A 20,533-nucleotide genomic window follows, 5' to 3' on the forward strand; every position below is an offset into this window, starting at 1 on the left:
CACAGCGTTCTTCAAATGCACGTGTCCAGGTGTATTTTCAGACCTTAGTGGTGCATTTAAATTTTCCTTCATCCTAGATACTATTCTGTTGTTGGGTTTAGGTCAGTGATATTCAACTGGTGTGCAGCAAGAATTTTTAAAACATGCAATGCCTGACTATTTAGTCAGGGACACTGACCTCTTTTCCTTTAGATTGCCAAATAAAAAAATGACAACAGCCAACACAACAATAGCTGTTCAGGGTGAATGAATCAAAATTATACCTATTTTTTGTCAGATTGGCAAAAAATATATATTTTTGGTGTGCTGTAGATTTTTAGTAATTAGTTTATGTGTGCCATGACGTGAAAAGGTTGAAAATTGCTGGTTTAGGGCATTGTTTTGGACATGGCCAGGGATAATTATAATGACAACTAGGCCAGGATGACGGGGCAGGAGGAATGGAGAGTGGTAAATAGACTTGACAAAGGTTTCCGTTTTCTCAGGTAAATCTGGACAATTGGGAGATCAATGGGTGGGGAAGATGGGAACTGGGGGTCTCCGGTGCCATTCCCTAAGTGGGGAATCCAGGAGGGGAAAGGATGTTATGTTCCTGTTTGAATGTGCTCAGCCTGAGACACCTATCGGGGGGAGATCCTTGCTCTGGAGCGGGGGAGAAGTCTGAGCTGGGGAGAAGGAGTTGGGGTCATCAGCATGCAGGCTGGGAGGTGGAGCAGTGGGCAGAAAAGACACCCTGAGGACAGTGCTGAGTGAGAAGTGAAGGGACCAAGGACACAATCCTGGATAGCGCCAATCTCTGGGGGGCAGGCAGAGCAAGGACAGTGCAAGAAGATTGGGAAGAAGTGGCCAGGATGCCAGGAGCAGGATGCCAGGAAAGAGTGGGCATTGTAGGAGCCAAGGAAAATGACAATTTCACCATGGAGCTGGCCAGCGATGTCACACGCTATCAAGAGCCTGGGCCAACAAGCCCCTTGACAGGGGGTCAGTAGATTTGGCAGATGTGGGCTATTGGCGACCACAGATAAAACAGATGCAGGGAAAGGTAGGGTTAGAGGCAGAGAACCAAAGGGAACCAGTGTGGGAGTAGAGAAAGGAGCCCCCAGGGCAGAGCAGACTTAGACAGAGTTGGGGAGTGGGCAGGCAGGGGCTGAGGTGCCCCACAGTGTGCCTGGATCTATGCTAGGAATGTTATGTGCCATCTTTTCAGTTCTTACAATTGAGTGGAATAGGTGGTTTCAGTTCCACTTTATAGATGAGGACACTGAGGCTTGGGCAGGTTGTGGCTTTGCCCAGACTCCCACTGATACTAAGATACATGGGATCCCTAAGAGGTGACAGTTCCATGTCAAGCTGACAACCCCATAAGCCACCTGTGCCTCCTGAGTATATTAACTGCATAGAGGAATGCCCACTTTTAGGGCAGGTGGGTCCCTGGAGCTGTAGAACCCGCATGTGCCCAGAGGAACTGCCTGATGTGGCTCTGGCTGTAAGTGAAATTCTTTGCATAAACGCAGGTGCATGCTGGTCCCTTAAAAACATTTAGGAAATGAAACAGGGAATTGCATAGACCTGCCACACTTCTGCCTGCGTTCCTTTGACCATGGGGTGGAAAATAGGGTTATACAAGTCACTTCCTTCTCCCGCAAAGGTCTCCTCATCATTTGAGGGGTTTCACACTGTGCAGGAGGCTGTGGCATACCTGGGTCACCTAACTCCTAAATGTCACATTAGCAGACTCTGCTGGGAGCTCCAGCATCCTTGCTCAGGCCTTTTGAAGTCTCAGCCCCAAGGAGCTCCTGCCCCTCAGCAAAGGAGGCCCTGATTTATTTATTTGGCGTGGGGAGGCAGCGCATGAAATATGCAGGCTGATCGGAATAAATCATTAGGAGCTGGGAAGTGTGTGGCTGGCCGCCCTCCAGGCCCCCAGCCACACAGCCCACCCCTCTGACTCCTAGGCCCTGCTGTATGCCCCATGGCACCAAAATAATACTCAGCCTCCCACCAAGACCAAAATCACATAATCTCTCCCTGGAGCAGTGCTTGGAGGCTCACAGGCACTTCACACCTTCTTGCATATAACGCTCACAGCAAACCATAAGTTGGGCATAACTCAACCCAGTGTATAGCTGAGGGAGGGGCCTCGCATAGGCTAAGTGCACGCCTGGACTTGGGACCCCCCGGTTCTGAATTCAGAGCACTTTCACCACCCATACTGAGCAGGGCTTCTAATCATTCAGCCCACATTTATTGAGTGCCTACTGCATGCCAGGCCTAGCCCAAGGTATTTCATGATAAAGAATCCCTCAAAAACAGCAGTGTAGGTGGTGGAAGATTAGGTTATTTCCTCATCCTCAACCTAGGTGGCCTTGGACATCTGTGCTGGAGGCTGGAGATACAAAGATGAAGAAAATTCATAATCACTGACCTTGTAGTTTAGTGACTGCAGCCTCATCCAGCCCTAGCAGGGAGTTAAAAATCATCCCCATTTGAGGTAGCACTTCCCTTCCAGCTCATACCCTATAAGCAGTGGTTATAAATGTAAAATGGGAACTTTCAGAGTGGCTATGAGAACTAGAGAGGAGAATACAGGCGATTTCTGGCTTGGGACCTAACTCATAGTGAGTGTTCAATAAATTATAGTTATTTAAGTCATGATGAAAGTAACTGTGAGCCATCTGCTAGGTCCCCAAACACTCCCTATGTTTACTTACTGCCACTGGTTCCCCACAACGGTCCCTCTGCTTGGAAGGGAGCTTTCCCCTCCCTCTACCAAACCAAAGGTCCAAACTTTATCCACCTCTTCCAGGAAGCATTCCCAGAGTACTGCTCCCCGCTCTCAGTAACCCACTTGCTGTGAGCTTAGCCCCTCGTGTTGGAGCAATGGCCCAGGTGTGCCCAGGCCTTCTGATTTCTGCCTGCTGATTGGTTCCTGAGCAGAACCTGAAGTCTGGCTTCTGACATCCTGAGCAGCATAGAGTCTTGTTCCCCACACCCTGCCCAGGGCCCATCAGGGGTCTGAAGGTGGAAGGCTGGTGTCCCCTGTGTTCTTCCATTCACCATGGCCCAGGTGGTGGTAACTGATAGGCACCGGCACTTTCAACTTTTAAGTCTTGGGCTGCTTGGTAACTCCATTGTGCAAACAATGCTGTGTCATTTAGACACACACGAGCCTTGCAGACCGAGGACAGGGGATCTGTGGACAGATAAAAAGGCACACTGGGGGCCAGGAGGTTGGAGTATCGAGCAGAGGGAGAGGGGCTGTGACACTGGGTCTGTTACTGGCTGACTGTCTGTCCCACAAGCTCTATGCAGGTTGCCACTGACCCACTGTGTGACCCATTCCCTTCCTCTGGGCCTCAGTTTCTCCATCTGCAAACTGCACTGCAGGAATTCCTAGGGATTAGGGTCACCTGGAGAACTTCTAGGAAATACATATGACTGCTCCCAGCTTGGACCTATTATATTGAAACTTCTCGGGGTGGATCCTGAGTAGCAGTATTTTTAAAGGTCCTCTAGCCCGGCCGGAGTTGCTCCATGGTTGAGCACTGACCTATGAACCAAGAGGTCACTGGCTGGATTCCTGGTTCAGGGCACATGCCTGGGTTTCAGGCTCAAGCTCAGTGGGGGATGTGCCAGGAGGCAGTGGATCCATGTTTTTCTCTCATTGATGTTTCTACCTCTCAATCCCTCTCCTTTCCTCTCTCTCTAAAATCAATAAAAACATTTAAAAAGAAGTCCTCTAAGTGGGTCCTGATGCATAGCCAGAGTTGAGAACCACTGGATTACACTGAGGGCCCTTCAAGCTGACACTTTCTGTTCTCAGAGGCTAAAAATACTGTGAAACGAAGAGCTCCCTTTCCCACAGAATAGTACTGGTTCCTTGTTGTGGGGCAAAAAAGGAGTGTTCTCTTAAAAAAATGCATTCTTTATTTCAAAATTTGGATTTGGATGATAGGTCCCATTTGTAAAAATTAGACTTCTCCCCCAAAAGTCCAGTCTGAAAATATTCACTGGCTGTGGGCCTGAGAGCATCCCTGACAGGGCAGGGAAATAGCTTCAATCACAGAGTGATTCTGCCTCCCGCCTGCACCACAACCAACCCTGGTGGCAGAACCAATTGGAGGGTCACCAGTCTCCTGCTTTAGCTGGGTCCCCACATCCTGCTACAGGGGCTCTACCTCCCTCACCCCCAAATGTCCATTGGTCCTCAACTGGCTCAAGATCTGAACTGAGGAAGGTGTATATGTACTTTAAAATGTAACTGCTGTTGCAAACAGATTCAATGCATAACTATGAAGTTAAAAAAAAGATGACCTTGGCTCAATGAAAATCAAAGATTCTAGGACTCCTGCCCCTCCTAAGAAAATCCTAAACTCACATAGAAAGGACTCTGACTGGAAGACAGACTCTTGGAGTTGGTTCAAGCTTTGGCCCTCACCTATGTAAGGAGCCCTGGCAGGATCCCATACCCAGCCTGGGTCTTGCTAAAGTGAGTGGGCTGCTTGGGGAGATCTCTATAGCTTCCAACTCTTGTTTGATGATTCAGCAACTGCTCTGAAGGGTCTTCCGCATTTTAAGCTGAAAGCTGTACCCTGAGGCTTCCCTGCACAGCTCCTGGCTCTGCCTGGGGTTGCACATCACATCAATTCCTGCTCCTGGTGGTTCTTCAGAGATGAGAATATGGCAATTGCAGGCCTTGATTCTGCTCTCCTCCAGGATGGCCAGCCATTCCTCAGGAAGTCCACCCCCCCCCAGTCTGGTCACTGTGGATAGAACCTACAGGGTTGCTCCCCTCACTGGGGTGGGAGTAGAAGGAAGCAAGTCCCTGGGCCCGGATCCCCTCATACACTTGTCTCTCTATCTTCACAAACAACATGCCACTGTCACAATTTTAATAAGTTAACTTCATTGGTCTTTGTTTTGAGATTTTTAATAGGCCAAGTGGACATTGGTCAAATGCCCTAGGAGTATAATGACCCCGCCAAGGACAGATTTGTCCATTGACTCACTCAAACTGTCCCAGGGACAAAAGCTAAGTACCGGAGGGGACGCAGGACACATACAAATACAATAGGTTATCTGCACCTAGAACACCATTTCTCTCTTTTTCTTGGCTAACTCTCACTAGAGAAACTGGTCTTTTAGAATTCATCTCAGATGCCACCTCTCCCAGGCAGTCTTCCTAGAATCTGGTGGGTGGAGCCAAATGCCCCTCTAAATGCCATCAGTTATCACACCCAGTTGGGGTCCTGTGTCTGCTCCCAATGGACTGTGAGCTCCCTGAGGGCAGGGGTTGTGTCTTACCTATCTCAGCACCCACTGTGCCCAGCATCATCTGGCATGCAGATGCCAGGAAATGATTGTTAAGCAACTTTAAAAGCCCAAACCATAGGGAAAAAGAAAGAAAGAGAAGAATTTAACCACATCAAAATTGAGAATTTCTTTTCAACAAGGACTTAATGTTTATAGACAAGTGACCAAATGAGAGAAGATGTTTGCAAAGCCTCAAGCCAACAAGGGACAGATATCTAGATTATATAAGGAACTCCTGCAAATCAACAAGAAATATACAGTACCCTCAGAATAAAAGTGGTCAAAGGATCAGAACAGACAATTAATAACTGTCTAACAAGCACAGGAAGAAATGCCCAAACTCATTAGTAAGTAAATAAATAATATCTAAAACCACAATATGATATTACTTTATACCTTTAGACTGGAAAAAAAATGAGAGGTCTGGAACACCAAGTGTTGGTGGGAGGTAAGGGCACAGGGATCCTCACGCGGTGGGGAGTAGAGATGGCCACGGTGACTCACTGAAAGAGCCATCTGGCAGATTTTAGGCATGTTCAGTGTTCACACACAACTTCCAACCCAACAATTCTCCTCTTGGGCATTTGTCCTAAAAATGCCCAGTTGGGTTCATAGGGCACATGTACAAGGACTCTCATTATTTGTGAAGGCAGAGAGTTGAGGTGACCTGGGTGTCTGTCACTGGGAGAGTGGATGGGTGCAGGGTGGGTGTGCCCCGTTGTGAGCAATGAAAACCATGTGCTAGATGTACACCCGGGAACATGGAGGCATCTTAGAAAACAAAGTGCTGAGTGGAAAAGAAAAAGAATCAGGAAAGATATGTAATCCAGTTGCACTGACGTAAATTCAAAATATATTCACAAAAAAACAGTAATATACTACACCTTGCAAGAACAGATACAAACACAACACACTCATTCAACACTTAGAATGGTTGCCTTTCACTGGGGGAGGTGGGAATAGGGTTTGAAAATAAATGAGGGAAATAAGAGTATAAACAAACAAACAAAAGAGTTTTCATGTACCAGTGATAAAGTGTGAAGCAAGACTGCACTTTTCTCAAGAAACTCTGGAAAGGAGTAAATCTGGGGTCATTGTCAAGAGTGCCCAGGAGAGGAGGAGGAAGCCAACAGTTGCCATCGCCCTTCTTTGCAACAGTCACCTACCAAGAACATTCATAACCTCACGACAATGAATTTTCACCATCCCTCTTAAGGCAAGGAAGATGATCACCTTTTATTTTACTGTTTTTAAATAAATGCTGAAATGATGGCTCAGAGAAATTAAGCCACATTGCCTAGCTACTAACAATTAGACACGCCTGCTACAAAGCTCACATACTTTCCATATAATAGGAGATGAGTTCCCCATCACTGGAGGCATTCAAGCAGAGCTAATGCTATAAAGGAGAGCTAGGGCTCCCTTCAACATGGAGAGTCTACAGCTCAATGAAACACAAGGCCTTGAGCTTCCTAAAAGGTAAGTCCGGATCATAAGGGCTGAGGTGGTATCAAGGTCAGGGTCAGTGTCAAGGTCAGGATCAGACTTTCAGCCTGAAAGAACTGACATTCACATATGTTTTTCCATTCCTGCTGACCCACATCCCTGCTCGTGTATCCTGCAGTTTGATGGACTATGTCTCTACTCTTACTTGTATCAAGTTGAGTGGCAGTGACAAACTGGCCTTTTCAGACCCATGGCTTGGTGAAGAGAGCTATAACGCATGCCTCGACAGAGGAAAAGTGTACTCAAACTGGGGTCAAACTTGCTCTGAAAGTTTTCTAGTCGGTTCTGGGGAATTATCTTCCTGCTCTGGCACTGGGCCAGAGAGATTATGAAACCCCTGGAGTGAAGGGGGCAGGGACCATTTCTTATTCGGCTTGGCTTCCCCTAGAGGACGTGGTAAAACGCCTGGCAGATGCTCAGGAAATTTGCACTGAATAGAACCATATCTGTTACCTCAAAGACCAAACAGTAATTAATGTCTGCAAATGAGGAGGACAAGCCTACATTTCATTAGGTACATTCTGAATGACAATTTTGTTGTTGGAGCGATAGAGGACCCTATCCCTTCAAATCAAGTGCTGAACTACTCCAAAGTCTGAGTCTTTTATGCGATACAGAAGCAGTATGACATTCAAACACATCACTATTCACCAAGATTCTCACAAACAGGCCTAATGAAGGCAGGGATGGTGAGTTAGAGCACAGATGCTTAGATTTCACGAAGAACAGCATAAATAAGGCTCTAATCATGGCTTCACTCAACTTCCTTCCCTGCTGCAAATTCTGAGCCATGTTTAGACTTTGGCAGTAACATGAATCCTTTCTTCTCATATGGAAAAAAAAAAAGGCCAATTCTTTAGCATTCATCATCATCTAACGTAGTTCAGTGGAAGTCAGCGATGGCATGGGGGAGGTACTCTGAACTTGGAGTTGAAAGGGGTTTAGGCCAGTCCCACTATACCCAGGGTGTGTGGCCAACAGGATAACAATACCTGCCTTACCTATAGCCATGGGTAGTGCCCTTAGAACAGTGACTGAGACAAGGGCAAGAATGCAGGTAATTTATTTGTAAAATGATCCTAGGACACACTGATAGGGGTTCAGGGAGGCGACACAGGGAAGGGAAGGGAGCCAGTACAACGTGCATTATGAGCAGGTTTCTGGGAAGGCAACTGAGGCACAATTTCATTGGGACTGTCCTCAGCTGACATCTAGGGACAGACTAGAACATACCTTGAAGTTCTTGGGAGTTTCCACCCAAGGGGAAAGGACACTGGGAAATTTGTCCTCCATTTCTCATCCATCCCTGGCTCAGGGCTGCCCCTGGAAGCGTTAATTCCCTGGACATTTGATCTGCTCCTCTTAATAAGATACTTATTCTGGAAACGTGGATGCTCAGAATTATGGGTGGAATGTACCACACCTACCCTCTAGGATTGTCCTGATGGGAGGTAAGAGCTCTGGGAACCCTTGGAAATGTAGTAAATGGAGGGAAACTGGGGATTAGGAAGATCATTCTCAAGGCTTTGAAACCTACTCTGGATTCAAAATGCCTCAGTCTCAAGAGGGACCATGGAGTTAGCCCTGGCACATTAGTTTAGAATAGTTCTGTTTATTCACCACTCCTAAGTTTGCAAAAAAGGTCCTTCCGCCTGGAACAACAATGGCTGCCATCATGAATTTGCTTTGGCTCACATTTTTGTTGTCAAGGCTAACTGCTGTTTACCAGACTTTCTGCCTTGACTTAAGTCATGAGAAACCATGGGAAATGAAGATGTTCCTAAATTTCCACAAGCTGTCTCACTAACTAATTCAGTAAGCATTTACCAAGAGCCAGCCAGGAGTCAGGCAACATGCTAGTAATGTGATTAGGTTCCCATAACTAGAGTTTATAAAGCAAAATCTCATTTGGCCCTTAACCCAGCCCCAGGAGGCAGGCAGGGCAGGCATTAATACCATCCCATTGTCTAGAGGAGAAGACTGAGTCTTAGGGAAATGAAGTGTCTTGCTCAGAAACAGATCTTGCAAAAGGAGCCCTCTCTACTGGGGCTGGCTACTTAGGAGTCAGCTCTGTCGTGAGCCCTGCTGTCCAATCTCCCTTCTAAATAAGAGGGTGAGGCAAGGGGGAGAGAGGGTGTGAAGGGCATGGCAGAAAATAACATGGTAACCCCATGCAGAAGCCATTTACAAGGTCAATGGCATGAGGTAATTTAGGAACTGGTAACCCCTGGGGACAGGCATATTCTCTGGGCAAATTCCTGGAAGGTCCCAGAAGAGAGAGTCTGGACCAGCCCTTCTGGGAGAGGAAGCATGAGCCCAGAGAAGAGAAGGAATGAACTCACCATTCAGGGCCTCAGTTTCCTTCCCCTCTGTGAAATGAGATGATAACCTGAACTCTGACTTGGACAGCCTATTCAATATTCAATTCTCTTCATCCTGGCAGAAAAGGCACCTCTGAGACCCTATGAATTTGGGTAACTCACTATTGTGCTGATGTGAACATGCCCCCAGCACAGCATCCCTCTGTCAACAGGATCAATGTTTACTTTAAAAACATGCAAATAGGAGTATCTTCCAGCTCTAATAGTTAATAAAAGCTGAACACAAGTGTGGCAAAGGGAGAACACTCAGGCATACATGTGCATGTGAGCACTCAGTGGCTGCCACTGCCACTAATTAGCTGTGTGTCCCTGGGAAAATATCTCCCTTCCCCATGCCTCAGTTTCCCCATTTACACTGTGAAGTAGGGAGATAAGATCATCTCTAAGGCCCTGCCCCTTCTGACATCCTACATATTGTTATGTAGGATGGGTAGCAGCTATAGGGGTAGGCAGACAAAAAGGCATCAATGGGGTTTCAACATACCAAGGAAATCTGGATTTGTCCCTGTAAAGTGTCATAATTTTTGACAAAGTGCTAGTCATAATTGCTACTACTTGCTGATCAAGAAATATATGCATATATTTCTCTGTATTATATCAACCAGTTCATCCTACATACTAAGATTATATTCTTATTTGAGGACATCAGTGCTCAGGGAGGTGAAGTCACTTGTCTGATGTTCTACAGCAACTTGAACTCAGATGAGTCAAACACACCTCAATACTGTTTGCTACACTGCTTTCCTTATAAATGCCTAAATACAGCCACTGGAGTTGATGTCTAATCCTAACATCGGGAAAAGGCAATAAAATTGGCACGCACTTGTAGCTGTGATTGGCCGATCAATATTTCACAAAATATCCTCCTAGAATTATATAATTTGAGAAATGGAAATGTGACAAGAGAATTTAGTTGCAATTACTCAAGAAAAAAAAAAGGCAAGTATCTTTGCCAAGATGCTTACTTTGTTCAACCAATGAAGAAGTAAGACTTAACAAATGGGAAAATAATTACGTTTGCCTAAAATTACATCTTTTGTGCATGTCAGAGAGCTGACATGTGTTTCAATTACCTGCCACGGGAAGACAAATGGGTAAATCTACAAGATTGCATTATGGAGCGACAGTATCCAAGGACAACTCTCCTGATTGATCTGAATCCAGTGGGGATTTGTCTGAATGAATCTGAGTAACTTGATTTCATTTCTTGCTTTCCCCTGGATGACTTTGGGATCTCAAAGTGAGTTGACACAGAAAGCACAGCTTCCAGAAACATCCAGATGCTGATGAATGATCATCTAGTCACTAGATTCTAGTGCTTTTGGCTAATGACCCTGCTAATGACTATAATGAGCTGAACTGAGGTGTCTGCCTTGAGGAACGCCCAGTCCTACTCCTCATGGATGCCCTGTGGACTCTGACAAGCCACTGCCCCTCTGGTCCCTGTATCCTCCTTATCACATGAGAAACTTAGTCTGGATGATTTCTGAGGTCCCTTCCAACTCTGACAGCAGAAAAGTTCAACAAATGACCTGGGTCTTAAAAAAAAAAGTAGTGATTATAGCTTAAAAGAAACTATAGAGACACATTAACCAAATACAAAGAGTGGACGTTGTGTGAATTCTCTAACAAACCAACTGTAGAGACATTTTTGAGCTAATTGGAGAATGAACATAGACTGGGAATGAAAGAATATTAACAATTGTTGTTAAATGCTTTAGGTGTGATAATAGTATTTTGGTTATGTTTTTAAAAGTCCTTGTCTAGTAGAAATGCATACTGTAGTATTTATAGATTGAAATGAGATAATGTCTGAGAGCTGCTTTAAAACATTTACAGAAAAAAACAGAGGGGTAACAGGGTGAGTCTTCAAGATAAAGCAAGATTGGCAAAATGTTGATAATGGTTGAAGCTGGGTGATGGGTTTACTATGCTATTCTCTCAACTTCAGAATCTGAATATTTCTATAATCAAAAACTAAAACAATGTAAGTTTTCTCAGAATATTGGAACTGACTTACCCCTCCCCCCTTACTTTCAGAACTTTCTCAGAGTCATGAGGGAAGACTGAATGGGCCTGAAAAGTAATACAGTAAAGAAAAAATATTCTAAATATGTTGAAACTACTGTTTTCACAGAGAAGTGTTTTCTATTGACTTTGATTTCTCTTATTTGGAACATCATACTTTCATTTGTTTTGATGTATTGTATTGCATAAAACAACATCCCTGAAAACAGAATTCATCAAGTAGAAAGAAGAAGCATCAAAAAGCCTACCTTGAAATTGAGTAAATTTAATGGTCCCCATTCTTTCCCCGTTCCGGAACACAACTTGACCCTAAAAACAAAGCAAAACAAACAAACAAGAACAAAAGAGAAATGCCATATTAGCTTAGACACTACTGATCTCAACTGAAATTCATTAACTGTACAATGCAATCCTATCTAATAAAAGAGTAATATGCAAATTGACCATCACTCCAACACACAAGATGGCTGCCCCCATGTGGTCAAAGATGGCTGCCCCCATGTGGACACAAGATGGCCACCACAAGATGGCCAGCAGGGGAGGGCAGTTGGGGGTGACCAGGCCTGCAGGGGAGGGCAGTTGGGAGTGACCAGGCTGGCAGGGGAGCAGTTAGGCGTCAATCAGGCTGGCAGGGGAGTGGTTAGGGGGTGATCAGGCTGGCAGGCAGAAGCAGTTAGGGGCAATCAGGAAGGCAGGCAGGCAAGCAGTTGGGAGCCAGCAGTCCTGGATTGTGAGAGGGATGTCTGACTGCCCGTTTAGGCCTGATCCCAGTAGGATTGGGCCTAAATGGGCAGTCCTACATTCCTCGAGGGGTCCCAGATTAGAGAGGGTGCAGGCTGGGCTGAGAAACAACCCCCCCTCCCATGCATGAATTTTGTGCACTGGACCTCTAGTTATTAATATTAGAGGAAAAACAGATTCCTGTTAGACTACAGATGCAAAATTAAACTAATTGTTTTTAAACTGGCTGTGACTTTATCTGTTTAATTTAAGGAGCACAAAATCAATAATGGGACTAACACATCTGAATTAAAGCTGAGATATGCATCATCATTATCAGCACAGCTATTTATTAAACATCCACATGCCCTGTGTAGTCCTGGGACAAGGTCTTCCAGGGTGCTGGAAAGACAGAGGCATGGGTGAGGCCCAGGGAGCCTGGCCCTGACTGCTTTTGTGCCCCATTAAGATGTGTGGCTTTGCCGAGGCTATTTGGCTTGAGGACGAGAAGGGGGCTGTAGGTCAGTTAGCATTTCTTATTAAGGACAGAGGATATTTTTGTAAGTTCTTCCTGAGTGGGGAAGCACAAAATTAAGCTTCTTGCGCCAGCGACATGACTAGTGTCACAGGCAGCTAAGCACCCCTCGTTAGGGAACCTGGGGGCTAAAGACAGTGAGTGGCTTTGTTGGCTGATACAAGGGTTCCACATGCTGGACTAACCAAACTGGGAACACGAAGAAACACTGGTCTCTCCTTGCCAATTTATGGTCCACCTAAAATTCTGCAACCAGGCAAGGAAATTGTCACACATTATATCAATGGATCTTGTGACAAGCTTGAGTGAATAGGGGGATAATCCTGATTTAACAAATTAAGAAACTGACTGAGGAAGGTAATGCCCTTTATGTAAGGTCACTGTAAGCTGCTGGAGTTCAAATTCGAGTTTGATTTTAATGTCCATGTTATTTCACTATAGCATGCTGTTTCTGATCCAGAAATAAATCCTTTCCTATCTCTCCATTAATGAGATATCAGGAAAAGAAATTGGTCTTAAATGTGTACTGCTTTACTCTCACAGTTGTGATCTTACATCATCAGGTAAAATTTCAGATCCTGCTCAATTCTCAGGAGAAAGTGCCAGAAAATATCTTCCCTTGGTGGAAACTCAAAGTCTGAGGCCCTGAGGCTTTTGTCACAAAGAGAGAATCACTCAACCTGTTCTCAGAACAAGAAACACATTCTAAGGCCACTTTGACACCTTTTGGAAATCCTGAAGACAGCGTGAGGACCATCAGTTAGAGACATGCCCGCCGAATTCTGTATTTAGGTGCTGGTAAGCAATCCCCTGGTGTGTGAAAACACTTCAGTGTAAGGTGATACAGGAGCTGTGATTCTAGGGTTGACTGACAAACACAGAACATCTTTCAAAAGGATCACTTTTACGCAAATGGACCACTTTGCATGGGTGGGAAAGATGCAGACATGGTCCCCAAGGAGGACATTTGTCTGACAAAGGTGGAGATTCAACTACTTCACCCATCTCCTGCCAAGCTTTGAAGAATTCCAGACTTCTAGATATAAAATGTGGACAAAGCCTGCAGAATCCTTATTAGTTAAACTAAAAAGCATATGGAGTAGTATTCAAAGCTTGGACAGGATGGATGGAGTATGGGGTAGGGATAAGAAAGAATCTCCTTTTACTTTTGTTATCCCCTTCCCCTTTACATTCTAAACAGAACTAATTAGTCAATCTTTATTTTACTCACAATAATCATTTTTACTAACAGCAGATCCTCCCAGCTTCTTAATTTTTCAGGTGATGCAGTGGAAAGAAGCCAGCATCTGAGTTATGGACCTAGCTTGGCACCTCATCTACAACAGGCACTCAGTAAATGGCAGTATTGACTTTTATTTTAAAACTAGAGGCCTGGTGCACAAAATTTGTGCATGGGTAGGGTCCCTAGGCCTGGCTGGTGATTGGGGCTGATCGGGGTCTTCCTTCCCCCAGCTGCTGGCTGCCGGCCGGGGCCTTCCTTTGTTCTGCGCTGCCCCCTGGTGGTCAGCACATGACATAGCGAGTGGTCGAACTCCCAAGGGGACAATTTGCATATTAGCCTTTTATTAGATAGGATGTTTAATAGAAGAGAGCTGAAATAAGAAAAAATGTTTTAAGCACCAGGGAGCTTTCCAATGCTTCAGAAAATATTTTCCACAGTGCATGATTTTAGCTGGTAAAGGGTTAAACTGTAGGGCCTTTATCCAAGGTGTCCTCTTCTCTCAGAAACATTCGCCCCCAGGAGACTGAGCTCTCGCACCACACTATTCGAACTAGCATGGGAGAGATCTGAGAACTCTGACGGTGGTAACTGAGTCGCAATGGACACGCAGGTGGGTAACTGGTTATACTGAGGGTCTGCACCAGAGAAGGAGCCAAGAAACTCTGCAAAGCCCCTTATGGGGAAGATGCATCATGTGATTCTTTCCTGAAGGAATTACCATGGTACCTGCTAGGTTTGACCACTGAAGCCAGCTCTGCTACCCTGACCATGGCTGACAGGACAGGGACCATCGTCCCAGCCAAGTCAACCTCTTTAAGACTGGTCGTGAGGAATCTAATCAGGTGATTTTCATGAAATTCTGCCCAATAGGGGTCCACCATATTTGAAGGTGGTCAATTCACACAATGTTGCACAAATATAGGGTATCCCAAAAATGTAGACACATACCTTGAATAATTATAAAGGCAGTGTTTATTAAAATACATTTCACTTTCAAAATTGAGCTATCAGCTGTTAAAGTGCAATACAGGGGGACACCCTGTATTTTCCTACCCTATGCCAGGTACTCTTATAAGTCCTAATTCTGCTTTTTTGAGAGCTTTATATTTGATTAAGAAGAAAAGACAAAACAAGTTTGCCAATAAATGAATAAGAAAATTTCATTTAGTGAAGAGTGCTGTGAGAAAATAAAAAGGGAGTGGCGGGGTGAGGGAAACAAATCTATTGTGATGTCAGGAAAGCCCTCACTGCAGAGGTGATAGAAAGCTGAGGCCTGCATGGTAAGAAGGAGATACTCCACACAAAGGGGGAAACCATGCAGGGCAAGGCCCTCAGGTGGCAAAGGAAGAAAAAGGGCCAGTGTGAGGAGCAGAGAGGTAAGCAGGCCAGATCACATTCCACCTAGGAGTGGGGCTCTGGAGTGCAGCCAAGAGCCTAGGGGTGGGGAGGTTAAGCAAGTAAGTACTATGACCTGAGTAAATATTTGGGAAGATTGCTATGGCTGTCGGGTAGAGAATGGATGGCAGCATGGCAAAAATGAGGGAGCAGAGAAACTGAAGGCTCTATAGCTGGTAATCCAGATGTGAGGTGACAGTGGCTTAGGCTAGGGTGGTGGCCAGCTCAGAGTGCATCGCCAAGGTGGCTGAGCACTGTGGCCTGAGCAGCAGAGGACTTTCACTCTACGCCTCCCATACTGAGCGGTGGATGCCCTGGTGTGCTGCCCTGATGCCCCCATCAGGATGGAGGCACATCCTGGCTGCTGCTGAGTTGCCCTGCATTCAAAAGGAGCTGTGTCAATTAGGGTTATGCCCCTTTCCGGGGGCCAGCCTACATCCAATGGTCAATGTAAGGGACATAATTCTAGGCCCTATACCTCAATTAAGGACAACTGTGAAGGACCATGGGATCCAGAGGTCCCCATGGGTGGCTGAGGCTGGGATTGCAGGTACATCACATTTCAACGTGTCCCTCTGCTTGATCCTGCTGCACTTCCTCCCTTCCAGGTTTTGTTCCTGAGAACACTCCTTGATAAACTTGCTCTATGCTAGCCTTTGTCTCAGAATCTGTTTCCTGGGAAACCCAACCTAAGACACTTGCCATCAAAGGTCACTGGGACTATATCTTTCTTGCAACCTGAAGGAGTCTGAGTGATGAGGCTGTGGGGACAGAGGCAATGGTCTGAGTGAAGCCCACGCAGCAACTGGACTGCTCCAGTTTCACGTGCTGGGCAGTTCAGCCAGGCCAGCTGCACTGGCTTTGGTTTCTTAAACCCCAGCTTGAGCAGGAATTTTTCTCTCTCTCCTCATGCATGTATCCTTTATGTATATATAAATGCTGTGACTCTCCTTAAGTTTCTGCCGTGTGAGGTCCCAGGGCTATACTGAGGATCAATCCATGTGATGCATTAAATTCCAAAGTAATGGAGTCTGGTAACTCTGGCTGGGGTGGTGGCGGGTATCTGTTGGCTCACAATCCATATGTTGCAGGGGCCCAAAACCCAGAAACCACATTTCCCAGAATCCCTTGCCAGCTGGTTTCCACTTAGATTCTGCTAATGAGAAGCATTCATGGGAGATTAGAAAGTATGCATAAGGGAAAATCTATTTTTTCTCCTGCTGTGGTTGCAGTAGCAAAAGCCGAGCGACTGCAGGTGTCTGTGGGCCCAGGCAGCCCTGCACTGTCAATGTGGAGGGGCTCCTGGCTGCCTGTTCAGTGGCCAGTGGAGGGGCATCCCAGAACAGCAGGAGGGTGGTTGCAGGAACCTGAGAGATCAGTGTGCAGAGGCAATGACAACACTATGCCCCTTTTTGTGCCTCCTCCAGCCAAGGGGCTTGGCTGTTTCCGTGAATACTTATCTCCAGTGACAGCACCGACTTGTTTTGCTCCTCCATCCCTTCCAACAAAGTTGCAACGAGTTCCCTGTCTTAATCTCCCTATGAAATGCCCAACTTGGTTTCTATTTTCTTGTCTGCATATTGATTGATCATGGATTTTAACTTCCGAGGAGCTTGTAAGAATGACCATAGAACTCATCTGGAATGAAAATAAAATAATGGAGGTAAAATCCCAGGTGGAAAATTTATAAGGATTTTTGTTTTCCGGTAAAGGATATTGCTAATATCAGGGAAAGCAGTCTGTTTCATAAAAGTCGATCCAAACTAACAGCTCAGGTTGAAGTGGGAGCCATAAAGCTGCATTTCTTTTTCAGAGAAATCTTCAGAATGCATAAGATAATGTGGAAAAAAACTACGTTGCAGCGTTTGCCAGACAAGAGTAAATATTGGCATCAGTATGACCTTGGACAGTCATTGAGTGTTTCTGAGCATCAATTCTCCTATTTGAAAATAGTAAGAACAATACTTGCTCCTCAGGATTGTTTGTGAGAATTAAAGTAGGCAATTATGAAGAGGGCACAAGCCAGAATTGGCACATAATAAAGAGTAACTCTTATAGTTCCTCCAGGTAATGTGAGTTGGCAAAATTCCACCCGATGTCCGTTCATAATCCCCAGAAAAATCTGTGGAGAGTAGAATGTACTCCAAGGATTCCAGCAGCCAGTAGGATTCAGCAGCCTCCTCTTAAAAAAAATAATTGTTTTCATTGTTCATCTTTGCTGTTTAATTACTAAGCATGAGTAAATTTCACTCCAACGACAGTTTATGAATTGTATGGGTCAAGCCCCATGTTGGTCTCTTTCAGTTTCACAGTGGATGGCAGAGATGTCCTGCCCTGAAATGATCTGATGTCCGGCTGGAGCTGGAGGCAAGACAGAGTGAGGACTCACTTGGTTTAGCCTAGTTGCCTGGAGCTCTGGGCCCACGGTGGGGTACAGTCTCTGCAGATCACTGCACATTTATTTAGGGAAGGATCTCGTTCCCTAACTGCACTCTTGTCTCTGGACAGTTGTATTTGTCTTCGGGAGGTGTGAGCATGCATGCTCATCCGAGTGTTTGATTTATGCTATGGGGAAGTAAGATGTGCCCTCACATGTCATTCAGGCAGCAAACTATCTAAGGAAATGAAAGAGCTATCTGTGTGGATGGTCCGAGCCCACCTTGGACCATTCTGCTGCCAACCCTCCACCCAGAACCACACTGATCTCAAGTGAATAATGGAGACTTTGAGAAAACACTGGGGTTAGATTGCTGGTCAGATTTTCCATAAAGGGTAGAGCTCATGTGGGCCTGAAGAATAAGATGCTCTTTCTTTCCCAAGGGATGACAGGACTTAAAGAGAAATACCAAACAACTGGGCACAACCTCGCACATATTCTGCAAAGGTGAAAAATACTCTTTTTTCTGCATGTCCCCTTGGGCTATAGGGAAACGTCGTATTTTGTATACTATTTAAAATATTTTCTTACACTGAAAGTTCTGATAGGCCCAAGCCTTGAGAAAAGTTTTATCTATCCATTAAGTCTTGAGCAATGGGTTTGCAGGGAATTAAGAGAAGGGGCAAGATGGGAAGTGTGGTCTGCCGTATTGTCATCTTTCTGCTGATCAGCATGGGTGCAGTGGAGAGGAGTGGGGACCAAGAGGAGATGGCTGGCTGGCTGGCCCAAGAGTGGCGGGGCCAACTCCCTCTCCTTTCAGCAATAATACAAGAGTTAGGCTTGTTTAGAATAGCAAAAATATCAGAAATGAAGGAAATGTCCAAGAAATAGGGCAATAGTGAAGTAAACTGTGATAGACACATGATGAAATATTATGACACATGCATAACCAGCACTATTGAGCATCTAACATGTGCTGGGCATGTCAGATAGGCACCAGATAAAGAGTGGGCAAAATCAATATGTTTCTAGATTGCATGGAGCTTTCAATCTGATGGGCAATATAGACATTAAATAACAAATACACCAATACATATACAATTATAAACTATAATAAATGTTATAAAGGAAAAAAAAGGGTGATAAGAAAGAACTACAACAAGACCCCAATTTAGACTGGGGGGTGTCAAGGAGGGCTTTTCTGGGGAGGTAGCATTTGCACTGAGACCTGAAGGATCAGGTAAGAGTGATAGGGAGAGCATCCTGGGAAGAGGGAATTGTAAATATAAAGGTCCTGAAACAGGAAAGAGATTGGGAAACCAGAGGAGCTGAGACAATGCCTGGGGAGCTGAAAGTGATTAATTGGGGCAGAAATGAGCAGGAAATGTGATTAGCAAGGTGGGCAGGTACAAGATCATGTAGAGCCTATGGGGCTGTATCAAGGGTGCTAGGGTTAATTTTGAATGCAAGGGGCATGGGCCACTGAAAGGTTTTAAATAAGGGTGACTTGATCTAAATTACAGACTTGAACATTATATTATCTATATATATAAAAGCCTAAGTGACCGATATGACCAAACAACCAGAATGACCGGAACGACCACTCGACCAGTCGCTATGACAAGCACTGACCACCAGGGGGCAGACGTTCAACACAGGAGCTGCCCCCTGGTGGTCAGCGTGCTCCCACAGCCAACCTCCTGTGGCCAGCCAACCTCCCGCAGTCCCTCTCCCCAGCTGGCCAGCCAACCTCCGATGGTCCCTCCCCCTATTTCTCCTCCCAGCTGGCAGGCCCCGATTGGCCCGGCCCCGATCAGCTCTGATCATGGGCCAGGCCTTGGGGCCCCACCTGTGCATGAATTCATGAACTGGGCCTCTAGTAAGAATTATAAAAGACTGGAAAAAGTGATGATCTGATCGTGTCAGATACTGGCTAGTAGTTCACCAAATCCATTTTCTTTTCCTCCTGGGCGCATGGTTAGACTGCATTTTCCAGCCTCCCTTATAGTTAGGTATGGCCATGTGACACTTACAGCCAATGGAATGTGAAATGGGGAGAGGTTGGTCAAAGGGTATAAACTTCCAGTTATGCAGGATGAGTAAATTCTGGGGATATAATGTACATCATGGTGACTACTGTTGACAATACTATAATGTATACCTAAAATTTGCTAAGAAGATAGATGTTAAGTGTACTTACCTAAAAAAGAAAAAAAAGGAAAGAAAGAAAATGGTAACTCTGCGAGGTAATGGGTATGTTAATTAGCTTAATTGTGGTGATCATTTTACAATGTATGCATATATCAAATCATTACATTGTATACCTTAAATATATTCAATTTCTATTTGTATACCTCAATAAAGCTAAAAAACGCTACTTTGGCTGGTACATGGAAAATGGACAGGCACATGGACAAGCTGGAGGCAAGGAAGCCAGCTATAAGCTGCTGTGGAATCCAAGGGAGAGTTGAAGGTGACATGATGGAGAAGAATCCATGATTCAAAAGATGGGAAGCGGGTGAAATCGACAGGGCTTAGAGATGGACCAAATGTGAAGGCTGAGGAAGGTGGAGAAGCAGAGAATGGCTTTTCGGTTTTGGCAGATGGATGGATGGTGGTGCCATTCCTCACCTGCACAGTCAGCAGAGGGGAGCTGGCTGAGTGGGGTCTTTGCCCAGGTTCCTGAGTGGGTGGCTGAGCTAAGGGAGCCTTGTAGCTCTAAAGCCCTTCATCATGAGGGCCCCTACAGGCTTTTTGCCCCCACCTCCAACCTCCCTTCTTTTCTGGCCTTTTGCAGATGCAAGCATCCCCATGATTAGAAATATTTAATTTTGCTTTACTGTATGTTCTATTTTTGTTAAATAGATTAGCCTCCACCAGGAAAACCAAACTGCTGACCGGTCCAGCTGAAAGTCTGAGACATGCAATTTGCAATCTGTTGGAATCTTCACTTTAAGCTGGGGGTGAAGCTGCAGATTGACCCGGGGAATTGGTGGGGGCAGGGCTCAAAAGAGACAGCTGGTACAGCAATCAGT

At 45.4% G+C, this 20,533-nt stretch overlaps 1 protein-coding gene across 1 annotated transcript in view; it reads right to left on the minus strand.

Moving 5' to 3' along the window:
- GABBR2 (gamma-aminobutyric acid type B receptor subunit 2) overlaps positions 1-20,533 on the minus strand; it is a 339,710-nt gene that overhangs the window by 87,487 nt on the left and 231,690 nt on the right. The window contains exon 8 of the mRNA XM_080668601.1: positions 11,477-11,537. Coding sequence (XP_080524727.1) covers positions 11,477-11,537 — 61 coding nt within the window. The remainder of the gene's footprint in view (positions 1-11,476; positions 11,538-20,533) is intronic.

Source organism: Plecotus auritus (genome assembly GCF_963455305.1).
Source record: "Plecotus auritus genome assembly, chromosome: 5".
Classification (NCBI taxonomy): Eukaryota; Metazoa; Chordata; class Mammalia; order Chiroptera; family Vespertilionidae; genus Plecotus; species Plecotus auritus.